The sequence below is a fragment of the Canis lupus genome, chromosome 6 (genome assembly GCF_003254725.2).
Source record: "Canis lupus dingo isolate Sandy chromosome 6, ASM325472v2, whole genome shotgun sequence".
NCBI classification, from domain to species: domain Eukaryota; kingdom Metazoa; phylum Chordata; class Mammalia; order Carnivora; family Canidae; genus Canis; species Canis lupus.
The window spans coordinates 38801833-38823151 of record NC_064248.1 but is presented as its reverse complement, the minus strand read 5'-3'; the positions used below and the strand labels follow the sequence as shown (position 1 = coordinate 38823151).

The window sequence follows — 21319 nt, the reverse complement described above, 5'->3', positions numbered from 1 at the left end:
GGGCCCAGACTGGCTGCCGCTTCCTGAGGGCAGAGCCCAGCTGCCCAGCTCTGCGCACACCTCGTCCCCCACCCCCGCTGGCCCTGGCTGCCCACCAGAGCCGGAGCGTCTTCACAGCGCCGAGTCCTCTGGGCTACAGGGCAACCTGGGAGGGCAGAGAGGCTCAGAACACCAGCTCTGTGCATTATTGCAAAATAAATTTATTTGAAGATACACGGTCTTATAAAAGGTCAGAGGCAATTTGAGATCGCAGATTCAGTTTGTCTCATAAAAAGATTCAACTTCAAGTAGCACAATTTTGTGTCTGCTTTTAATCCTGAACGTTCTTGAATCACGAAAACAGCCAACTGTTTACACAACACCCTCAACATCTGACGCCAGCACTGGTGGGCCTGCAGCTTCTGGCTCGGGGGCCGCGGTGCTGCTGCCTTGGCTCCGGGCCTGGAGAGGGCCGCTGTCGCCACCGGCTCTGACGGGCACGGACAGGTTCCACATCCCGGCCCTTCCCTCCCCTCGCACCTTCCAAAAGCATGAGAATACAAACCAAGCCCAGCCCACCACTGAGGCAGAGGTCTTCGCCCCGTTCCCAGGAGGAAAGCGGATGCACTCCTATGTGGCGGCGTGCCGACAGGACAGGGTGGGCCCTCCTGGCGACCCCCGGTGGGCGGGCTGGCTGAGGGGCCTCGACAGGCGGCCTCACCTGGCTGCGTGGCAGCCCGGAAGGAGGAAGGAAGAAGGAGGCTCGTGGGTGTGGCAGCTCCTGCCCATGCTGGCAGCAGCTACGTGAGGATCCTGGCAATGGCTTGCAGGGAGGGGAAGTCGTTGTCCTGGGCGGCGTGCAGGGCCTGGTGGCTGCTGACGTCGCCGTGTGCAAGCACCTGCTGGCAGGTGGGGCACACACAGCAGTCCAGGCCCGCCCCCCGGGGGCCAGCCTGCCATGCGCTCTTCTTGCTCTTCTTGGCCTTGGTGCCCGGAGGCCTCTCCTGGCCTCGGAAGTGCGTGTGTGCGGAGAGCAGCTCCTGCTGCTTGGCCGTGTCAGGCAGAAGCACCAGCAGCTCGTTGAAAATCTTCTGGAAGTTCTCCCCAAGCAGGTCGCGGCAGCTCTTGTAGTACTGGGCTGCAGAGATCATGCCCTGCCACCCAGAGCCAAAGCCAGTCATGCCCAGGCCAGGCCCGAGCCCCCACGGTGGCCACGCCGGCCCCCCATACCCCTGCTTGGCTGACCTGTCGGAACTCCCCCGAGTGGCTCTTGAACTGGCCAAAGCGGGCCTCATCACTCTGCAGGAAGTCCTTGATGGACTGGATGAGCTGCAGGTTCCTCTCCCGGAAGTTCTCGGGCACCAGGTAGGCCTGTGGCGCAGGTGTCAGCCTGGGCCTGGGGGTCGGGAGATGGGGAGGAAGTGAAGGCTTACGGCTTTGGGGTGGCCCCAGGTGAGGGCACTCCCTGGCCTCCAGGGCACGGGGCTGGGCGGCCCACCCACACTTACGCCTTCGTGGTGGTGGCAGTGCTGGGGACACAGGCCGGGTGGGGGCTAGGCAGGAGGCCCGAAAAGCCAGGGGGTGGCTTGCTGACTGGAGGCACCAGGCCAGGGGGAGGCGGGGGTGGAGTGCCCTTCAGGAGCACCACAGCGTTGAAGCCTGCAGGCGTGAGTCTTGTTGGCTGAGCAGGGCCGGCCCTCTGGCTCCCACCTCCAGCCTACTGCTCCCCAGCCCCCCAGGCCAGGCTTCGTCCATAAGCCACACCTCCGCCGCACCTCGGCCCAGGGCCTCAGGAGGCCAGAAGCCAGCATGTGCTCCCTGACAGCAATCCTGGCCTAGGGTGACTCACTCCCCCGCCTCCAGAAGGCACTGGGATTGCCCCATTTCACAGGGGGCCAAGAGACATGGAGGGTCAGTGGGCAGCTCCTAGCAGTGCCACCAGGCTTCCAAGGCAGCTGATCCACCATGCAGTGGCCCTCTCGCTGCCTGCTGGCCGGGGACTGCCCCCCAGCACAGCCCAAGGGAGCGCCCCCTCCCAGATGCCCAGGAGCAGGCCAGAGCCAGACACACGTACCTGGGGGAGGGGGCATCCTGGGGGGGCAGGGCACCCCGAGGGCTGGGAAGTCCTCCTGGGCTGGGGGGCAGGGGAGAGGCCCCAGGGGCCGCGGGAGCCCAGGAGGCTCCTTGGGCGTGCTGCGAGCTGGCACCGGCCCTTCCGTGTGTCCATTGACGATGAGGGCAACGGGCCCCTCGGCTCTGCCGGTGGTCGTGGCGGGGGCCTGCTCAGCCCCCAGAGGCCCGTCTCTGTCGGGGAGCGGCAGGGGCGGTGACGTGGCCCCTGGCTTCTCTGAGCCCACCTTTTTCTTCTTGCCGACCTTGGTGACGGTCTGGGTAGAGGCCAGTGCCAGCAGGGAGGACACGGCGACCGTGGTGGGGACGCTCCGCAGCTCCTGGGCCGTGAGGCCACTGCGGCCGTCCTCCTCCTCCTCCTCGGAGGGCACCGGCCCGCCCTTCCTGCCGCCCTTGGCCCCCTTGCCAGCCTTCCTGGGGGGCTGGGTGCTCCCGCCAGCAGCCTGGGCCCCCGCACTGGGATGTGCCACCTTCTTGTTGCCGCTGCTGTTCCAGGCAGAGATGAGGCTGGTGGGGGCAGTGCTGGGCTTGGAGGCGGACACCAGGGCGGGGAAGTCATCCTCCTGGAAGGCGCTCCTGCCCCTGGCAGGGACCGGGTAGGCCAGTGCGAGCCCTGAGGGGCCCAGGGCTGCCGCAGCGGAGCTCGACGAGGAGGAGGTGGAGGCGCAGAGGCTTGGGAAGTCTTCATCCTTGAGCTTCGAAGAGGGCGCTGGGAGGGTGCTAAGCCCAGGAGGGGAGTGGCGTCAGTGCCTGTGGGCCCTAGCCTGCCCCACACCCACCCTCTGGAGGAGCCCTCCACCCTCACCCCAGTTCCGCACGAGTGTACCTTGGAAGGGTGGCCCCCGTGGCCGGGCTGGTCGTGGGGAGGCCCTCTTGGCTCACGGGATCGTTCGGTGAGGCTTCCTTGAGGCCTACAAGACGCAAAAGGACCTGCGTCAGGGCCGAGCCGTGTCCAGCAGGTTGGAGTAGCCCGCCCAGGGTGAGCCCAGGACTATGGCCTGTCCGTGCAGGCAGCATGCTGGCTGGGAGCTGGCCGCTCACCTCCCAGGTGCCCGCCGGCAGAGCCAGCTCACCTGGACCTTCGCCCTGAGTCCGGGCTGGGCGCCGGGGGCCTCGGAGCTCCTCGAGCCCCCGCAACCCTGCCTCCTCCTTCTTGGGCCTGCCGCCCTCCTCCCGGTCCTCACTCTTGCGTGTCTCCTGCTGTGGCTGCTGCTGCTGCTGCGCGGCCACTGAGGCCCGGATGGCAGCTGCCACTTCCCGGTCCTCTTCTTCCCTGGGAGGGGGAGGCCTTCAGGCTGGGCAGGGCCTGGGACGACGGTGGTGTGCCAAGCGAGGAACTGGGGAGGGGCCTCCCCCACCTGCCCCAGGCCTGGGCCCCTGGAGCTGTCCTGGGGCCTTATAGCCAGGGCCAGCTCGCCCTCGCTGGCAGGAGAGCGGCCACAGTAGGACTCCCGAGCCAGCCGGACTCAGGCTTGGGGCTCCCAGGCAGCACGTGGGCCCAGTGCTCGGTGGGCCGGGGGCCGCCATCTCACCAGTTACTGGGGATGGCACCTGGCCTGAGCACGTGCTTGCAGCACGAGTGTTTCATGGCACAACCACACTGAACCCCCAGTGACACAGGCCCCTCTCCCCATCCCCGCCTGCAGGGTCCTGCTGTCCTGGCTCGAAGTAGAGAGAAAAGGAGGGAACATGGGCTCACTCAGGACAATACACGGGCCCTGCCGCCTGGGACCCAGACACCAGAAAGCCAGGGACACCAGACACCAGAAAGCCAAAGTCCCCTGGTCCCCGTGTGTGGTCCCAACCCAGCTGCCAGCTGCCGCCACCGCCTCAGGGTGGTGCCAGAATGTCAGCGGCACGCAAATCCTCCCACCTCTTGTACCTCCAGCTTCCGCGCCGGCTCTGCTGGGCTCCACGACCGCTGGCCCGGCCTGAACGGCCCTGGCGGTTGTACCTGTCCACCTCCTCATAGTCCTCGCCCCCAATGACCCCTGTGGCCGGCACACAGCCCGTCACAAGCCAGACCGAGGCCAGTGCTCCAGCTCGCAGAGCCGACCTCCCCACCCCCAGGGCACGACCCCCACACAGCAGGCACGCACCCATCCTCCCAGCCCAGGGGCCCCCACACTGCACCCCCGGATGGCAGGGGGCACAGAGATCCCTGGGCTCGCAGCCTGCTCAGACGCTCAGGGCGCCGAGGGGCCGGGAGATGCAGGCTCCACAAGCTCAACACGCGACGGGTCAGACGGGGACCCGGGTGTGAGTCTGCAGACCGCGGGGCGGGGACGGGGGCGGGGCGGGGGGCTGGAGCCCGGGGGCCCGCTCGCCAGAAGGGAGGCCCTGCTGGCTCACCCTCGCTCCGGCGCGAGTGCCGCGGGGCGTAGCTGAACTGCAGGTCGATCTGGCGGTTCTGGCGGGCCTCGGCGCGGCTCCGGCTGTGGCAGGCCGTCCTGTGGGCCTTGAGGTCAATCTCGGTGCGGAAGGCGTGGGTGAACTGCTCCGAGCTGCAGCGGCCCTCCTCGCACAGGAAATGCTTCTCCCGGAAGTGCTCGCGCAGGTAGGCGTAGTCGCTGGTGGGGCAGAGGTGTCAACAGGAGCCCGCGGGGCCCTGCCACCCCGGCCTGTGGCCCTGCCCAGCCTGCTCTGGCACCCGGGGCCCGCGCCCACCTGTAGTAGTCCTGGGCCCCATCCGAGTCACAAAAGTGGCAGAAGTAGTGATCGCGGCGCAGGTGTTTGAGCAGCTCGTCATTGTCCAGGTAGCGCTCGTCACAGAACTTGCAGAGTGGGTGCCCACGGTGTGACGTGTCGTCGGGGTCCCCCTGCATGCGGTGCCGCGCCAGGTCCTTGCGCGAGTACCATTTGCGCTCGTACGTGAATATCTGTAGGGAAAAGGGTGCTGGGCACGGGCGAGCCCCTTCCCGCGGCCCCACGACAACAGGGCTGCCTCAGTCTCCCCCCGCCCCCAGCCCCCGCACACACACCAGGAGCACCTCTCTGCCTGGCCCGTGTGAGACAAGAGAGCTGGCGGGGGACACACGAACACCCAGGGGCCCAGGTCCTGTGCCCAGCTCTCCCCAGGGCACACCTTGAGATGTTTGAGGCACAGCTTGCAGCAGAAGAGCTCGTGCTGCTTCCGCATGTGCTGCTCCAGGTCCCCAAAGAGGCCGAACGGCGGCAGCTCAGGGCACTGTGGGCACTCATGCTGAAGCAGCTGCCTAGAGAGACACCGAGGCCCCCCGACCCCGCAGGTACTCAGTGTTGCCGCCCAGAGCGAGCCCTGGCACCTCCTGCCACCCCTGCATGCGCCCCTGCACGCGCCCCAGGAGCAGGAGCCAGGTGGACGGGCGCTCCAACCACGGAACCAGGGCCGCTCCCGGACAGGACCCAAATCCCACAAGGCTGCAGGATGCACACAACGGGGCCCAACCGGGGGCCACCCCCTCACCTGGAGGAGGAGGATCATGCCCAGGACAACAGTACCCTCGACAGGGCTTCCTCACCACGGGTAAGAGCCCAACTCCCAGGAACTCGTGTGCACCTCACAGGGCCCAGAGAGCAGGCTCTGTGCCCACACCCGAGTGCTTTCCCTGAACTCCCCCGCTGCCCGATCTCTGCTGCCACCCCAGGAGAGGTGCTATGAGCATCTCTGTTCCAGGAGGAGACCGAGGACGGGCCCTGACCTGGGGCTGCCCCCTTACCCACCCGGGGCTGGGCCCATCCCCAGCGGAGCGCTGCCCACAGGCCCTCGGGAGCCCGGGCTGAGGATCCCTCTCACCTGTATAAGGCAAAAACTTTTCCATCAGCAAAGTAGATGTCATACTTCTTCTCATGCTGCAGCTGGTGGAGCGGGATTGTGGCAAAGGCAGGAAGCTTCTTCCCAAAGACCACCTGGAACCAAAGCGAGATGGGGCTCGTGAGCAGGGCTGTGTACGCCCGGTGAGAAGGCCGAGGTGGGCCCCCCGTGGGCAGCGCCCTCCGCCAGCCTGGGCTGCTTGCGCTCCTCTCCTCACCTGCAGCACAGCCGCCTGGGGTCAAGGGTGGGGGGGTGGACACGACACAACACCCAGCCTCGCCACCAGGGGGCAGCAGGCTCCCCACTCATCCACAGCCCTACCAGAGGAATGGAGGTCACCGCCGGGGGCAGTGACCCCCAGGGCAGTGACCCCTGGGCCGGTAGCGACAGGGACCACATGGTCTGGCAAACCAGGGCTTAATCACATGGGTGCTGACACAGGGTGGCTCTCACGAGGCGGAGGGAGAGATGCGGTCCAAGAAGCAGCAATGGAAACAATGCCACCCGGACAAGCCATGTGACGATGCGTCGTCAAGCCTAGCCACCCCGTCCACTCGTGATGCCACAGGAGAGGGGGTGCCCCCACAGGACTTGGTCACAGACCCTGGCCGCCTCCTGCCTGTTAACCAGCTGTCAGGGGTGCCGACACCTGTGCAGCCTGTTTCCTAGGGGTCTCGGGCACATCCAGGTACAGCCCGCCACGCTACCCCTGTGCACAGGACCCTCTCACAGGCTCAGGTCTCCCCTCTGCGCCAGCAAGGGCACTGCTCCCTCCAGGGCCCCCTCCCCTCTGCCCCCCCCCCCCCATTCTCTGTCTCCTCCACTCCACTACTGTCCCACCCAGTCTGCACCTCAGCTCAGAGTCCTCATCTTGGGAAGGGTCATGTCAAGGTCATCCCTGCTCTGTTTAGGCTCAGCTAGGCTCGGCCAGGGAGAATGTCTGGGATCAGAATGGCCATGAACTTGGGAAAGTACAGGCCGGCTGGGGAGAACGGGTGGACACCCTGCCCCCCAGCAGCAGGATGGTTAAGACTGGTTCCCTGGACGTCTGGGCAAGAAGCTGGGGAGTCAGTGTCCACTTCTGATGACACAGTGGGGAAGAGCTAGCTGACCCCCAACCCCCCCACAGGAGCCCAAGGGAGGCAGCATGGTCCAGCCACACCCATCCTGGGGGATGGAGGAGGATGAGCAGTGCCCCAGCACGCCTTTCATCCCGTCATCATGTCCGGGCAGAGTGAACGTGGCCATCTGCCCTCGCCCTGGGCGGACTTTGGGTGGGTGCCTCACTGCAGCCGCGCTCCCGTGGTTTCCCTCCCCTGGGTTTGGTCCCCAGGCCCTGGGACCTCTCACTGGCCTCTCCTCCCAGGGCCTGCCCTCCCACTGCCCACAAGGGTGCCTTTCCAGTCCCCACCCCAGGTCCTACTGCTTCTTGGGGGTGGGGGGAGCAGCGAGAGGGCCAGGTCCGCAGGCGCAGCGCCACTCTGGCTGCTGGTGCAGGTGCTGCTGGCCGACCACAGATCACCCGGTCTGTTGTGGAACCGAAGCTGGGACTCAGGGCCCTGGGTGTGCTGAGGCCACAGAGGCAGCAGATTTAGGAGCCCCAGTGCCCACCCACGAGGTGGCTAGACAAGCAGCCTGCAAGGGAACCCCCAGCCAAAGAGCATCCAAGTCCAGGCGACTCAGCTAAGGAGCAACTTCCTTCCCCAGAGGAAACTCGTGCGAGATGCCACTGTTACCACTGTCTCTGTGGCTCCAGCGCCTTCCTCTGAGAGGTCTGCTCTGATCCACCTTGTGGGGGTGTCACCGTGGGCACCCTCTCTGTGGACCGGGGTGGGGTGCACTTCTCGGGATGGACCACCAGGCTGCTTGCGTAGCAGTCTGATGGGGCGGCCAGTGCTAGGCACACCTGAGCCAAGCCAGAAGACAGGGACACTGGGTTGGCTCAGAAAGGGATGGGAACCACAGCAAGAGATTGAGGAAAGGAAATGCACAGAGGTTCAAGGCTGAGTTTGCCTGAGAAAGAGGGCGGGAAGGCTTGGAGCTGGCAGGCGGGAGTGAGGAAATGCTAACAGCCCCTCCTAGACAGGCTGTAAGACCAGGACTGGGCCTCAAGGCCTGCACCTGTGTCCAGCCCAGCATTGATCAGACAAGAGGATGGCAGTGCCACTTGGTGTGGCCAGCATCCCTGCCTCCGGCAGAGGGTGAGGTGAATGGCGAAACCGAGTAGCTGGACAAGGACCAGGACACGGTGGCTCAACCAGGGATCCAAACAGCAGAGCCCGAGACCCACCCACCCTGGTGACCACGCTGATGAGAGAGGGTCATGGATCCGAGGACAGAAGTACAGGCCAGGCCTAGACACTTGAGGATGGGCCATCCTGGGAAGCCCCTGGGTAGACCAGGGAGTGGATGTCCAAAGGGGTAAGGGGGATCCCTGGGTGGCGCAGCGGTTTAGTGCCGGCCTTTGGCCCAGGGCACGATCCTGGAGACCCAGGATCGAATCCCACGTCGGGCTCCCGGTGCATGGAGCCTGCTTCTCCCTCTGTCTATGTCTCTGCCTCTCTCTCTTTCTCTCACTGTGTGCCTATCATAAATAAATAAAATAAAAATTAAAAAAAAAAAAGGGGGTAAAGGCACCTCTCGGTGGGCCCCAGGTTGGCTGGGCCAGTCCTGAAGAGAGGGAGAAGGAGATGGGATGACAGCCCTGCTCGGACCCCCACAGGGGTGGGTGTGTGATCCGGGGCTTTGTTACTGGCTGCTCCCAGTACACAGTGGGCGCTCGCTAAGTGAGTGGAAGAGGGGATGGGCGGTGCCAGCAGTGACCACTGGCGAGAGTGAGCCGGCGGTGAGGGAGGGCAGTGAGGGCCCCGCCTAGGAAGCACAGGCCCCAGGGGAGCCCGGATGGACCAGGCCGGTGGGGAGGCGCCCTGACACCAGCAAAGCAAGAATGGTCAGCGGTCCCACCCCCTGACCTGCCATCAGCCTCCCCTCCCACATCTTGCCTGTGAAGTGGAAGGGAGGCCAGACTAGCTCGGACACAGCAGCCCGGGCACACCTCTGTGACACAGATGGGCATCAAGGCAGGGTAGAGAGCAAGACTGGAATCTTCCGTCAGAAGAAAACAGACCGTGGGCAAGGTGAGACCAGGAAAGACAGTGGGTGGGGGGCCTGACATTGATCTTGCCTGGGAGCCAGCCTGGCCTCCACGCCGAGCACCTGCTGGGCAATCTAGCTCCATCTGGCTCCATGCCTGACCAGCAGCTGCAGGGCTGCTCTGCGTCTGCTCTTTGCAATGAACGCCTGCCTCACAGCGGGCACAAGCAGCCCTGAGTCGAGGCGTAGGCCTGTTCCACGCAGCATCTTGGCATGCTTTCCTTGTGGTTTTTACAAAGACTTGGTCCCATAAGAGAGAACAGGGCAGAGGCAGGGTTCAGGGGCTGGCGGTAGTTGTGGGGTTCCCTAACGGGCACAGGACACTCAGTAGACAATGCAGAACTCAGCAAAGGAACACGGAGAGCTAGGGTGGAGCTGCAAGTTCAAGAGTGGGAGGGAAGCAAGATGAATAGAGAGGCTCATCATCTCTCAAAGTTCCCAGGACACCCTCCCGCTGCCCAGGAATTCAGGCCAGGCCCAAGAGGATGCCAGAATCGGCCAAAGGCACCCAGTGCCAAAGCACACCCCAGCGGGAGCCTGCTGACAGCTCATGTCAACACCCCCTTGCCACAGAGCCCTGGGAGGGTGTGGGACCCACGGGGAATAAGAGAGGCCAGACGCTGGCTGTAATCGCCACGCATAGGTGTCTGCTCACCTCCCGAGTGAGACTTGCAGCCCCGGCCTTCCTGGAAGAGAACTACAGGTGCACTGGGAAACCTGGCTCTTCGAGTTAGCTCATGCCATCCAGGACGGGCCGGCATGGCAGCCTCTGGCAAAGCTGGGAGGTGCTCACTCAGCCACAGGCCCAAGGTTTCCCGGACGACTGCACCCCAGATCTCTCCCAGGTCTGTCTCTGGCCACCCTGTTAGGCTGACCGTGTCTCCAACTGTCTTTTCCTGATAAAGCAGAGTAGGTGTCCAAGGAGAGCTCGTGGAATCAGAGCGTCACCCTAGCTCCCCTACCACGAATGCCTACCCAAAACAAGAACAAAAAGAAAGAGATGAAACAAAGAAAAAAAAAAGAAAAAGAAAAAGAAAAACACAAGTAAAGAGACCTTGTTCCCAAGAATGCCATTCCTGCGTCACTTCTAGGAAGAAGAAAGCTTCCCTGGCAGATGTCAGCAGCCCAAGCTTTCCACGAACAACCAGAGGAATCTCCCAACGCTGGAAGAACGCATCTCAAATCAAACCTGGGGTCTGCGGCCCGGTGCTCGGAGCCAGCGGGTGGCATTACGGGGAGGGGAGGGGGGGGACAGCTCCGGGGCCCTCCGACCCCCTCCAGGGCTTCCGAGTCCGGGCAGGGTCGGCAACACCCCCAGCCCCTCTTGCAATCGGCAGGGAGGGGGAGAACTTCACAGCAGCACTTTTATCCCGATTCTCAAGAATCCTAAGGAAACCTCGAGGGTCCCGCCTCCCCCTCGGTGGGCAGGTCTGGGCGCCGTGGGCCGCACGAGGTGGAAGCTCCAGCGTCAGGAGGGCCCGGCGGCGACACCCGCGGGGCCCGGGCACCCAGCTGGGCCCTCCGCCTGCAGGGCGGCCGCCCCGGGCTCCGGCCCACGTCCCCCCCGCCGGGGCCCCAGAAGGCAAAGCCCCCAGACGGGCAGGTCCGGTTCCCGCTACGCCCAAGCCCATTCCCGGCCCGGCGGGAACCGTCCCCGTGCAGAGCGCTCCCTCCGCGAGCCGGCGGCCCGGCCCCGCGGGCCCCGCCGGACACAGGAAGGCAAAGTCTCCTTCCGGCCGCGCCCCGCGCCCGCCCCGGCGCCCGAACGCGCGGCCCCGCCGGCCCGGCGCACCTGGCGCAGCTCCTCGCGGCACACGGCGCAGTAGCGCTGCTCGCACAGCACCCGCATCTTGGTGGAGCAGCGGCAGCACACCGGGTGGTCGCAGCGGCCCAGCGCCGTGGCCTCCAGGTCCCCGCAGCACAGCACGCAGCTCCCGCCGCCCCGCTCCGGCGCCGCCGCCGCCTCCAGGGCCGCGCGCCGCCCCTCGCCGCCCGCCGCCGCCGCCGCCGCCATGGTCAGGGCTGCGGGCCCCTCCGGCCGGCGCGGCGCGGCCTGGCTCCCGGCGGGCCCGCCCCTTCCGGCTACGTCAGCGCCCCGCCCAGCAACGGCCCCGCCCGGCGGAAGCGCGCGTCGCCACTTCCGGCCCGGAGAGGCGCGGGCTCGGGGCGCGCGGGTGGGACCTCGGGGCTGGGGGGGCGCGGGCTGGGGGCGCGGGCGGGGCTGCGGGGTGCGCGGGCGGTACCTCGGGGCTGGGGGAGCGCGAGGGCTGGGGTCGCTGGCGGGACCTCGGGGCTGGGGGCGCGCGGGCGGGACCTCGGGGTTGGGGGGGCGCGAGGGCTGGGGGGCGCGGGCGGGACCTCGGGGCTGGGGGGGCGCGAGGGCTGGGGGGCGCGGGCGGGACCTTGGCGCTGGGGGGGCGCGAGGGCTGGGGGGCGCGGGCGGGACCTCGGGGCTGGGGGGGCGAGGGCTGGGGGTGCCGAGGACTTGGGGGACGCGGGCGGGACCTCCGGGCAGGGGGGGCGTGGGCTGGGGGCGCGCGGGCGGGACCTTGGGGCTGGGTGGGGGCGCCGGGCTGGGGGCTGTGTGTGACCTGGTGACGCGCGGGCTGCGGTGGGGGGGCGAGAGCTGCGGGGCGGCGGGAGCTGCGGGGGGGCGCGGGCTGGGGGGCCGAGGACTGCGGGCGCGGCTGGGACCTGGCGGCGAGGGGAGCGCCGGGCTGAGGGCGCTAGGGTTGGGGACGCTGGCGGGACTGCGGGCGCGGGTGGGCCCCCCGGCGGGGAGCTGCGACGAGGAGGCGGTCCGGCGGGGGCGCGGGCGGGGTGCTCGGAGCGTGGCTCGGCTCCCCTCTGCTCGGCGTGGCTCAGTGTAAGTATGCTCCTGCACGGTGGAGGTGCTATTCCGCGTTGGTCTGAAATGCAGATTTAAGCTGGCGTTCTGCTAAATACAGCTTGCTTAATTGCTAAATATAGCCGCCATGCGGGGAGCCCACCATTCTCTCCAGCCCAGACACAAGCTTGATCACCAGGCGCACCCCTTGCGCCCCAGCCTCCCCAAATAAGAACTTCTGCAAATCCTTATCAGAAAAGACTGTTTTGGTGACATCCATCTCTGAGCTGGGGACTATCTTCCTGACTTTGATAGAAAAATCATGCAGGGAACGTGTCCTCTTCCCTGGGCACACCCAGCTGGGCTCTGGGGGCTTGGCGCTGGGAAGCATAAGGCAGGTTTGTGGAGTGGATGTTGGTGAATACTAGGCTCCGGGCCCCTGCAGCTGTTGGAGGGCTTCCTCCCTTCCTTGGGGACCAGGCACACGCCAGACCTCCCTTCTGCCATCAAAGGAGGCAAGTCCAATCTTAAGCCTTCTAGAAAAAAATCTGTGTTGTTGGGGAGTGACCCTGGACTTTAGAATCAGACAGAATTGGGGGATCCCTGGGTGGCGCAGCGGTTTAGCGCCTGCCTTTGGCCCAGGGCGCGATCCTGGAGACCCGGGATCGAATCCCACGTCGGGCTCCCGGTGCATGGAGCCTGCTTCTCCCGCTGCCTGTGTCTCTGCCTCTCTCTCTCTCTCTCTCTGTGACTATCATAAATAAATAAAAATTAAAAAAAAAAAAAAAAGAATCAGAATTGGGCTTGAAGCCCCAGTTCAGCCACTCACTGCTGGGGAACTTTGGTTGGCTCACTGGCCCTTGGCTTACTCAATTGCAAAACGGGAATTGTCACACCAAGTAAATCTGGTGGACTGGCCACGTTCATATGCCCTCTTGGTGTCACAGAACCCCACTAAGTAACAGCAAGGGAGTAAAAGATGGCCTGTCCACAAGGGCAAGGAGAACAAGAAGGGAGGAAGCAGCTAGTGAAAGAGGATAGACAGGAAGATGAGTCACTTGTTTTACAAAGTATCCTTAAGACCTTGGGGGGGTGGGGGCGGGGAGCTGATGAGAAGCTTCCCTGAGGATGAACTGAGGCAGGGAACTGAACTCCAGAGTGCTCGTGAGTCAGTGCACAGAACCCAGGGCCCTGGAACCTCCTCCCTGCCCTGACTCCTGTGTCCGGTCCACCCCCTACACTTCCCACTGGAGAAGCTGGCCAACTCCAGAGAAGGCCTCACTGCCCACCCCATTACAGAAGGAAAAGTCATGCCTGCAGTGAAGGAGGAATGGCTTTGGCAACCACTTGGCACAGCCACGCCCCCACAGGAAGAGCATCCAGGTCTCACTCCTACATAGGGACAGAGGCCAAGGCCCTCCAGGTTCATGAGGAAAGCCTGCAGTGTGAAAGATGGACCAAGCTGAGACCCAGAGAGCAAAAGGAGGCTTTAGAGAGAAGTGTGCTTGGGGTGCCTGACTGGCTCATTGGGCAGAGCGTATGAGTGCCAGCCCCACGTTGGGTGTGGAGCCTGCTTGAAAAAAAAGCAAGCTGTACTTGATATTTCCAGAGAAGATGCTGCTTCTGTGAAATAAGACTAGGATGCCTTGAACAATATTAAGCACGAGACAATCAGAACAAAAAAGGGTTCTTAGGAATTAAAAACAGGTAAAAATGCGAGAGCAAATGGAGAAGATACTGTTGGAGAAATCTCCCAGCCAGCAAAACACAGGAAATGAAGAAGCTGGAACTCTGAATCTAGAAGGTGCGACATCTAATTAACAGGGATGTCAGAGGTACAGATTATCCAAGAACTAATAAGGCAGTGCGGCTGTAACCGGAGGACGCGTCTCCACACAGGCCCCAACCGAGGGGGAAAGGCCCTCAGCAGGTGACGTCATCCTGGTTTACCGAGGAACCAGAGCTGTAGGGAGGAGGGGGGAGGAAGGGAGAGATCCTGGAAGGGGGATTGACCATAGGACTTTACTCCTGGGACGCTGGAAGCCAGAAATTCCCTCCCATTTCTGAGAGAGTAGGCCATCCATCCACAAATTCTATGCCCAGAAAAATCTCCTTTAGGCGTACAGACCCTGACCTAAGCGGGACAGATTAGCTCCCACGCCCCCATTCACACGAAACTACCGAAGGGTTCGTGTTTCTAAAACGTCAGGGAATCCTAGCTGGAAGGTGACTGGCATCCAGAAGATGGGAGGAACGCCAAAGCAGAGTGTGGGGTGACGCCCAGGTGGAGGAGGCAAGGATGAGGGGAGCAGGATGCCTCCGGAGTAAACCTGGTCGGGGCGTCCTCGCATGCTTGAGTTTTAGGAAAAGTCCTTGCGAGGAGCTTGGCCTATCGGAGCCTTTGGGGGAAAAGAGCAAAATAAGTGTATAGCAAAACAAGCAAAGAGAAAAAAGCAATCGGTGAGAACGGAAATGTAATCCTAGTGCATTACTTGGCGTGCTAACACGCCGGCTAGTGACTTAACCGAAAGTTGTGACAAAATCCTAGCAGAAGGATGGAGAGGGTGTGAGAGGACCAAAGCTCCATCTAAATTTGTAGGAAGCCTTCTGGTGCTGCCTAAAACAAATCAGAACAAATCGGTTTGTAATCTGAGCGCCCGTGGTTCTCAAGCGGGGGTGGTTTTACCCCAAAAAGAGACACTTGTGGTGGTCGCAGCCTTACTGGCGTCTACTGGATCATTGCTTTCCCATTGCCACGGTTAAAAAAATCACAAGCTCTGAGGCTTGAAACAACACAGATGTATTATCTTTCATTTAGGGAGTTCAGAAGTCCAGAAAAAGGGGTGTCCATGGGATAAAAGCAAAGTGCAGGTAGGGTGCACTCCTTCGGTGAGAATCCATCTCCTCCCCTCCAGAGGCGGCTCCTCCCAGGCTGCGGGCGGGGGCGTCACCCCTCCTCACAACCCACGCGATGACGCTGGGCCCCACCTGCAGGATTCAGGACCGTCTCATCATATTTTTCTTGTTTTTTAATTCCTGACGGGGGTGGGGGGGGGAGGCGGAGGGGACATGCAGAGGCAGAGGGAGAAGCAGGCCCCATGCAGGGAGCCTGACGTGCAACTCGATCCCGGGTCTCCAGGATCACGCCCTGGGCTGAAAGCGGCGCTAAACCGCTGAGCCACCCAGGCTGCCCCGTCTCATCTGTTAAGGTCCGCTGAGGAGTGTCCCTCATTTCCTCTGCAACTTCTGTCCTCCCCCCACCTTACCACGCCGAGTAGGTGCGCGCAGGTCCCAGGATGTCTTGGGAGGTGCTGGTGTGGCTAGGAGGGGGCAGACAGAGCTCCCTGGGAGCCGAAATCTTGGCTATCTTCACCTGGATTGTGGGCGCGTGCTGTATGCATACGGAACCAGAGCACTTTTTTTTTTTTTTTTTAAGATTTTATTTGTTCATGAGAGACACAGAGAAAGAGGGGCAGAGACACAGGCAGAGGGAGAAGCAGACTCCGTGCAGGGAGCCCGATGTGGGACTCAATCCCAGGTCCCCAGGATCACGCCCTGGGCCGAAGGCAGGCACTAAACCACTGAGCCACCCGGGTGTCCCCAAGTTTATGGTTTTTATTTATTTTTATTTTTTATTATTATTTTTTATGGTTTTTAAATAGGGGCTAACTACTAGAAGCTGAGGGAGCCGGAAGTCATTGCCTCTGCAGAGCAGGACTGGGATGTGAGAGGGTGGTTCAGGGACAGGTTTGTTTTCTCCCTTATACTAGCGTTATATTCATAATGTAAACTATCTTTTTATTTATTTATTTATTTATTTATTTTTTATTTATGATAGTCACAGAGAGAGAGAGAGAGAGGCGCAGAGACACAGGCAGAGGGAGAAGCAGGCTCCATGCACCGGGAGCCCAACGTGGGATTCGATCCCGGGTCTCCAGGATCGCGCCCTGGGCCAAAGGCAGGCGCCAAACCGCTGCGCCACCCAGGGATCCCCCCTATCTTTTTTTTTTTAATTGTATTTATTTATTCATGAGAGACACAGGGAGAAGGAGAAGCAGGCTCCATGCAGGGAGCCCGATGTGGGACTTGATCCCGGGTCTCCAGGATCACACCCTGGGCCAAAGGCAGGCACTCAACCACTGAGCCACCCAGGGATCCCAATAATGTAAATTACCTTGATAGAAATTAATAACTTAAAAAAAGAAACAAAACAGATTTGCTCAATCGCTGCATCTTTAGGATGGAGTGCTTGTGGGGCCAGGCCCCGAGCCCGGGGTTGAGGCCCTGCGTGGTCCTGGCCAGCAGGCAGCTTGTGTGGTGCGGAGAAAGGCAGCATGCAGACAGCACCAAGCCATGGTCCCCGGTTTCTAGGAGGGTGTTGCCTGATGAAGGAAGAGCTGAGTCCCGGAAATGAGTCAGCTTTCAGGGGCCCATCACCCCCTCCCACTGTGGAACTTCAGGTCCAGATCCCTGTGTGGGGGAGGATGGGGAGCCTTTGTCACTGGGCCCTGGGCTCAGAGCTGGGCAGGGGACAGAAGCTGTCCTCTGTACCCCAAATCAGGAGTTCCCAGGACTAGTGTCTGCTTTACTATGCCAACCCAGCCGCGGGCTCTGTCCCCACAGGCTTTCTGCACACTGTCACCTGGCAGGAGCCCCGCTCCATCAGCTCCGTCTCAGTGGGGGCCCTCTTTCGTGCCCCTCGCTGGGCTTCTGGGCTATAAACTAGCGGGACGGGTATTTAAACTTCAGATTCGGAGGCAGCATCGCGCAGGGGACTTTACCACCGGGATTGGGAGATTCATCGGGCTGGTACCTTGCTCTACCTGGCGTTCCCACCATCTCAGACCCCATTGCCCACGAGCCACAAGTGGTCCTACTGGGCCGCCTCCAGAGGACGCCTAGGCCCTCCCCCAGTGAGCTGGGTGGGGGTGAGGGGACACAAGTACTCTTAGCTCCAAGGATGTGCAGCGTCAGGGGACCCTGGTGGCCTGCGTCGTGCCGCGCTGCCCGCCCACTGTGCACTCCAGGCGGCTCTCCAGGCCAAGGGGCCCCCAGAGAGGCTGCTTCGCACACGGCTCTGGGTTCCCTGTGGTCCTCCAGGTGCACCCCCGCAGCTCCCTCTCCACCGGTCCCCGCGCGGTCACCCCTCCCTCAGAGCGTTTTTACCGACAGCTTCGGAGGCTGGTCCGCCCCTGGAACAGTAACAGCAAGAGCCAGAGCCCCGGGGCCAAGCCCCACACCTGCATTAGTGCTCACAGTAAGCCGAGGAGGGGCTCTCAGCACTCCCGGTTTGCAAGTGAAGAAATGCAGAGGGAGAGGTTAAGGCGCACACCCTCCCCCCATTCCCACCCCAAGCACAGGGCGCTGGGCTCAGGGCTCACCCCTCTGCTCTGCCACAGGCCCTTTGTAGGCAGGGCTGCGGCTGCTTCTAACTGCCCCCCCACCCCACCCCCGGGCTCCTTGCAACCAAGTTGGGCCCCTCCTCGCCCGCCCAGCCTCTTGGCGGCCCCTTGACTCCCAGAATCACACCTTCCCTTTTACTAGAGAGACAGGCAGAGGGTGAGGGGCAGTTTCCATGGGGAACTGCAGTTAGGTCCCTAACTGGTGCTGTCACGCTTGGGGGAGGTGTCTAGTCAGACCTCACTCACCCCACTGCTGACCCAGCAGGTGATCTGGGCAAGTCAGCTTTCCTTGTGCTTTACTCTCCGACTCTTGATCTCAGAGTTGTGAGTTCGAGCCCCATGTTGGGTATAGAGATTACTTTAAAAAATAAAATCTTGAAGGATGCCTGGGTGGTTCAGCGGTTGAGCATCTGCCTTCAGCTCAGGTCATGATCCCAAAATCCGGGGATCCAGTCCCACATCGGGCTTCCCAGGGAATCTGCTTCTTCCTCTGCCTGTGCCTCTGACTCTCTATGTCTCTCATGAGTAAATAAATAAAATCTTTTTAAAAATAAATTCTTGAAAAAAATCGGCATGGCACCTCATGGCGTTGTTTGGAGGTCATAATGAGACATTTCAGGATCCCTGGCATCCGGGATCTAGAAAGTGTTTCATCAGTGGTGTGGTTGCTGGGGGTGGGGTGAGGTCTGATTGTTGGGAGGGTTGCATCCTTCCCGGGCTGGTGCTCAGGCAAGAATGGGGTCAGGCTCTGCCCTCTGGATAGGTGGTTAAACCCATCCAGCCACAGAGGAATCCTCGGGAGGGCTATTCAGACGGAGGGCCGAGGGCCACATAGGCAGACCCTGAATGGTGAGTAGTGAGCTGGCTGGGTTGGGAAGGAAGGACTTCCCGGGCACAGAAACACAGACGTGGGCAGCATCACACGTCATTGAGTGAGGGCAGAAAGTGGGGGGGGGGGGAATCACAACCAGAGAGCAGGCTGGAGGACCACAGGGCCTTACCCTGCCCAGGCCAGGGCTGGCGTCAGAAGAGGGGCTTCCTTTTTATTCTGGAAGCGATGGGGAATCACCAACGACCTCAGGGAGGGCTCATGTGGCCCAGCCTGTGGCTGTAAGCATCCCGCTGCAGCTCGGAAGTGGCTTGGTGGGCTCCCACCAGCTGGGTCGCGAGAGGATAGGAAGGCGTCGGGGCACAGGAGGCAGCCCTCAGGAGAGAGATACAGAGGCTCCTCGAATGATACAGCTCTTCTGACCCCACTAGGGCTCCTCTAGCCTCCCAGTCTTTCTTCTGCTGGAGCCCAACCTGCAAGAGCTCTGGCAAAGGGGGCATCCCCTTGTCCATGTGTCTTCCCCCCCACCCCCCCTGCCCGTGTCCTGACAGTTCTTCTTGCGGGGCGGGGAGGATGCAGGGCGGCCTGCGGGGGCGGGGTGGGGGGGGGGGAGAAGCAGGGGCGCCCCAGGCGCAGCGAAGGCCCACCCACTGAGAGAAGATGCTCGGCTAACCCACCCTCTGCCCCAGGGGCCTGGGCCGCTCTTCTCCCCCCATCCCTCCTCCTACCTTTGGGGAGCTCAGCGGGTACCGCGGGGGCGAGCAGGGGCGGAGCCCGCGACTGTTATAGTGGCTCCCTGGCGGCCCGACGCCGCAGTCCCGCAGCGCACCCCGCGACTTGGTCCCCGCCTGCCCCGCGGGCGGCTGGCAGCCGAGCACCCTGGCGCGGGGCACGGGGCCGCGGGGCCCTGCGGGCCGGCGGGCGCTCGGGCAGGGGTTGCTGCTGCTGCTGCTGCTGGCGCTGCCCGCGGGCGCCTGGTACAAGCACGTGGCGAGTCCCCGCTACCCCACCGTGGGCCGCGCCGCGGGCTTGCTCGTGGGGCTGCGCCGCTCGCCCTACCTGTGGCGCCGAGCGCTGCGCCCCGCCGCCCCCCCCGGGGGCTTCCCGGGTCCCTACACCCCGGGCCTGGGCGCGTCCCTCCGCGGGCCGTCAGCCGGGGACGCCGGGTCGGCGGCGCCCGGGCCCCGCGGCGCCCTCCTGCTTCCCTCTGGGCTTCCGGAGCTGCTGGAGACTGGACGCCGGCTCTCCCACGCTGCGCTCCAGGCCCGTGCGCCCCGGAGCCCGCGCGCCGCCGAGCCCGCGCCCGGACTGGAGCCGCTGCGGGGCGCCCGTCGGCGGAGCCCGGAGAAGCAGGCCAGGTACGCGGCGCGGAAGGGGGCGGCCGGCTGCGGTGGGCGCGTGCGGAGAGGGCTGCCCCCCACGACCTCGCTGTCTCCCACTCCCTGCCCAGAGGGCTTTCCTGGAGCCTTCCACCCTTCCAGCCTGAGGGCGGGGGTGGGGGGTGTAGGGGAGGGCGCGCAGCCTTCTCCCTAAGGTTCTGCTCTGTTCTTTCTAGAGCCTTCGGGGTGCCTCCTGCTCAGCCATGGTCTGCGGAGCCAACTGCCTTCGCGGGCCCCCGCCGCTCCCCAGAGCCATCCTGAGCACAGCCCCTGCTGGCGCCGCCCCTGCTCTGACCCAGGCGGAGTCTCTTCCTCCTAGGCTCTCAGCTCCCGCCTGGCTGGCTGGTCAATAAAAGCTGCCTGATTCATGCACTCGCGTGTGTGCCGCCCTTCAGCTCCGACGTGCACTTGGCACCTAGCTTCAGGGGGCAAGCAGCTGCACTCAGGTGCTGGCAAGCACCAGGACCTTCTCCCCGCCAAGGGGATGCCCCCTCCTAATCATCTCCATCTGTAAGAGCTTGTGGGGTGGCCGAAGGTGGGGACAGAGAGTGAGACACTGCTGGGGCGCAGGTCCCCTTCCTCCTTCTCCGCCAATGTTGCCCCTCCTGTGTGGGGGCAGGGTCATCAGACCAGGGCCCAGGGGATCACAGGACAGGAGAGGTCTCACCCGAGGTCGGCGCGAGTCAGACCCTGAGTCCCACTGCCACCCACCAGAAAGAAGGCAGGCACTCATGCCCTACCAGCTGAGCCAAAGCCCCCTCACCATGCTGGGGACCTTAAGACCCAGCAGCCCACCCACTCTTTCCCCCATCTCCCAGGATTCATTTCAAACCCCATCTCCTTTGCATCCCTGTTTCCCTCAGCCTATGGCTTCTGGAGAGGAAGTGAGAATCCCAAGCCGCCTTCTTCAAAGTCATGCTCTCCTCCTAGGGAGCAAGGGCTCTGTGCCTCCTCAGAGAACCTTCCACTTCCCAACACCTCTGCATTTTTTGTTATTGGCTCCACCGCCCCCCCCCCATGTAAATATGCTCTGCTGGGGGTGAATAAGCACCTCCCTCCACGTGGCCCCCTTACAGAGTCTGGGCCCCTCCACCCTTCTGCTTCCTGGTTGACCCTCTTCAGCATGGGCTCTGACTCCTTGGGGCCCTCCCTTGGCCATGTGGCAAGGTCTTCCCATGAGGGCACCCAGCAAGGACTGGAGGAGGGGTGGCCCCGGGCCTGTTGAGCTGGCTAGCTTCCAGATACCCACATGGAACCAGCCCCCACGTTCTTCTTGGCCTCTGGAAGAAGCCCCATTTCTACTTACTAGCAATTCCTGCTCGACTCCTGGGGGCATCCTTCTCCCTATGTTCTCCCCTAATGTGGGCGCTCTTTTTTGCTCTGCCCTCCCAATACTTATGGACTGACCCCTGGATTTACTGACTCTGATTCCAGGCTCTGCACTGAGGGAACAGGTGGCCACAGGTTACTCATTCCATTCTCTGCATTCCAAGTCCATTCCTGTTTCTGCTTCCCGCCAAACTTGGCCTTTCAAATCATGGGTGCCCCGGCCTCACTTCCAGTGCACAACACCTCAAGGACTCTCCACCACGAATGGCACAAAATCCATGCTCTGGGGTGGGCCACAGGGCTGCCCTGCCCCCCAGCCTCATTGCTCCTTGCCCTTCCCCACACAGACTGCAGGAACTCTGGGCAGATTCCAGAACAGCCCCATGGTCCACCCAGGACTCCAGGCCATGTGAAATGCCCTCCTCGGGGCCATGCCAGCTCTGGGCCTGCCCTTACCAAAGCATACCAATCCCCGTTTCCAAGGATTTGAGTGATATT

The 21319-nt window shown here is 62.9% G+C and overlaps 2 protein-coding genes across 4 annotated transcripts; one reads left to right on the top strand and one right to left on the bottom strand.

Annotated features, from left to right (window-relative positions):
- Window positions 1-178: 178 nt before the first annotated feature.
- ZNF598 (zinc finger protein 598, E3 ubiquitin ligase) lies at window positions 179-11084 on the bottom strand. Of its 3 annotated transcripts, none has more exons than XM_025416969.3 (12): window positions 10848-11084; window positions 5885-5997; window positions 5195-5324; window positions 4777-4988; window positions 4462-4679; window positions 3983-4100; window positions 3183-3382; window positions 2936-3020; window positions 2054-2829; window positions 1488-1638; window positions 1225-1375; window positions 179-1133 (listed from the first exon to the last, which is right to left on the bottom strand). In XM_025416969.3, the coding sequence occupies exons 1-12, from the start codon at window positions 11067-11069 to the stop codon at window positions 780-782; spliced, it is 2730 nt and encodes a 909-aa protein (XP_025272754.3). In that variant the 5' UTR covers window positions 11070-11084; the 3' UTR covers window positions 179-779. The 3 variants fall into 3 exon arrangements, with proteins under 3 accessions (XP_025272754.3, XP_025272755.3, XP_048967468.1); XM_025416970.3 differs by having other exon boundaries at window positions 3992-4100; XM_049111511.1 differs by lacking the exon at window positions 10848-11084 and adding an exon at window positions 10110-10256.
- NPW (neuropeptide W) lies at window positions 11068-20027 on the top strand. Its single transcript, XM_049111815.1, has 3 exons — window positions 11068-11229; window positions 18903-19471; window positions 19669-20027. Exons 1-3 carry the CDS (start codon window positions 11068-11070, stop codon window positions 19751-19753), a joined length of 816 nt encoding a protein of 271 aa, XP_048967772.1. The 3' UTR covers window positions 19754-20027.
- The last annotated feature ends 1292 nt before the right edge of the window (window positions 20028-21319 follow it).